The sequence below is a fragment of the Sinocyclocheilus anshuiensis genome, unplaced genomic scaffold (assembly GCF_001515605.1).
Source record: "Sinocyclocheilus anshuiensis isolate Anshui unplaced genomic scaffold, SAMN03320099.WGS_v1.1 scaffold572, whole genome shotgun sequence".
Lineage (NCBI taxonomy): Eukaryota > Metazoa > Chordata > Actinopteri > Cypriniformes > Cyprinidae > Sinocyclocheilus > Sinocyclocheilus anshuiensis.
In genome coordinates, this window is record NW_015555778.1 from 1,584,972 (window position 1) to 1,586,510 (window position 1,539).

Sequence of the window (1,539 nt, forward strand, 5' to 3'; positions counted from 1 at the left end):
ACCTCCTCTCCTAGGTTCATGAAACGGTCGTCCATAAAATGCATTGCTGTTCTGTTGTAAGTAATCTTAAAGATTCCTAAATGCATCTACTTTCGGAAGGCCAAATAAAGTGCTTTTGCTTTCGCCTAGAAACACACAGCGTCTCCCTGACATGCTGCTTCAACACTAACTGCGGTTACTGAAACCACGCCTTCTTTCTTTGCGTGAACATTTGGGCCACATTATGCAAATATTCCCACATAGTGACCTAGATATGTGGGGGCGTGTTAGAACGAGCCATTTTAGAGGGGTGTGGCAGAGTCTTAACTTTGATAAAGAATATCTCTTTGGTTTTGAGACTTTAGTCTTTGCAACTTCAGGGATCTTATCTATTCACGAACAGCTTGTAACACTCCAAAGAGAAAGGAAAACTTGAAATCGCATCATATGACCCCTTTAATCATTAATCTTATTTTTTTTTTTCAAGAATGCATAATCTTTTATTATTATGTATTGAAAAAAGTAACAAATGCTTTACTGCTTATTAATATTTTAAAAAGTCCAGCAAATGAAAGTCATGTGGTGAAACCAACATGCAGGGGGAAAAAAACATTTATTACACACAATTATATGATAGAGAGGACCTCTGCAGACCCTCATGGCTCTGTCTCTTAAACTATAAGATTATTTGAATTTTTTGTAAAATATCATATAAATTATATTTTAGGAAACAAACTAAAAAATTATATTTCTAAATTAATAATTGATGTTTTTGGTAAAAAAAAAAAAAAACTTAAAAAATATATAAAACGTAATGATATTTCTTAATTAAACCTAATGACACTCCTAAATTAATAATTCAGCAATATAATTTCATAAAAATATATAAACATAAAAACATGAAAAGTTTTTAAGATCTTGGCACATGTGCTTTAATCTAGAGTTTTTAAACAATTTTCTTTTCTTTTTATTTATCATTGACAAAAAATAAAAAAGGGAGTTGAAAAAAGGTAACATGAATTAAGGAAACAACAAGAGGATAAATCGCTGCAGTGAGACGAGACACATGCTACCTGCTCCTTGCTGTACACTGACCTGGTTAAAGGTGGGGGGGGGTGGAGGTCCAGGCGGAGGAGGAATAGGCATCCTGGCAAATTCGGAAGACGTCGACAGTCACCTCAATCTTCAGCACTTGGTCTTATGTTCTCACAAAAACTCTGCAAGGTGAAAGAATTACAGCCATCAGACTTCCATGCACAGCTTCAGGTAAATCAAGAGATGGTTGTAACTAAAATAAGTGCTTTAAAAGATAGCGAGTGACATATTCATCAGTGGTTAATGTCATCAATGTAGCATCACAGTACCTCCGAAGCCACCTGACTGTTCCAGGAACTACTTAGCAGCGGACAGGAAGCTCCTCCACATAGTAACTATAGAATATTTCTAAAACATTCAAACGAAAAACCCATATTTGTCTTTTTTTTTTTTTTTATCTGACAGGTTGATCTTCCTTGCTTTGTAGAGGCGCTCACGTGTCCACAGATGAAGTAGGAGATACAA

General features: G+C 35.2%; 1 protein-coding gene across 2 annotated transcripts in view; it reads right to left on the minus strand.

Moving 5' to 3' along the window:
* The window catches only part of LOC107674524 (WAS/WASL-interacting protein family member 2-like), a 13,983-nt gene that overhangs the window by 9,955 nt on the left and 2,489 nt on the right, over positions 1-1,539 (minus strand). The window contains exons 1-2 of one of the 2 annotated variants that reach the window (XM_016468506.1): positions 1,344-1,533; positions 1,075-1,196 (exon numbers count right to left, since the gene is read on the minus strand). In XM_016468506.1, coding sequence (XP_016323992.1) covers positions 1,075-1,125 — 51 coding nt within the window. In that variant the 5' untranslated portion in view covers positions 1,126-1,196; positions 1,344-1,533. Of the gene's footprint in view, positions 1-1,074; positions 1,197-1,343; positions 1,534-1,539 lie in introns of those variants that run through there. The other variant, XM_016468505.1, reaches the window with a different exon arrangement.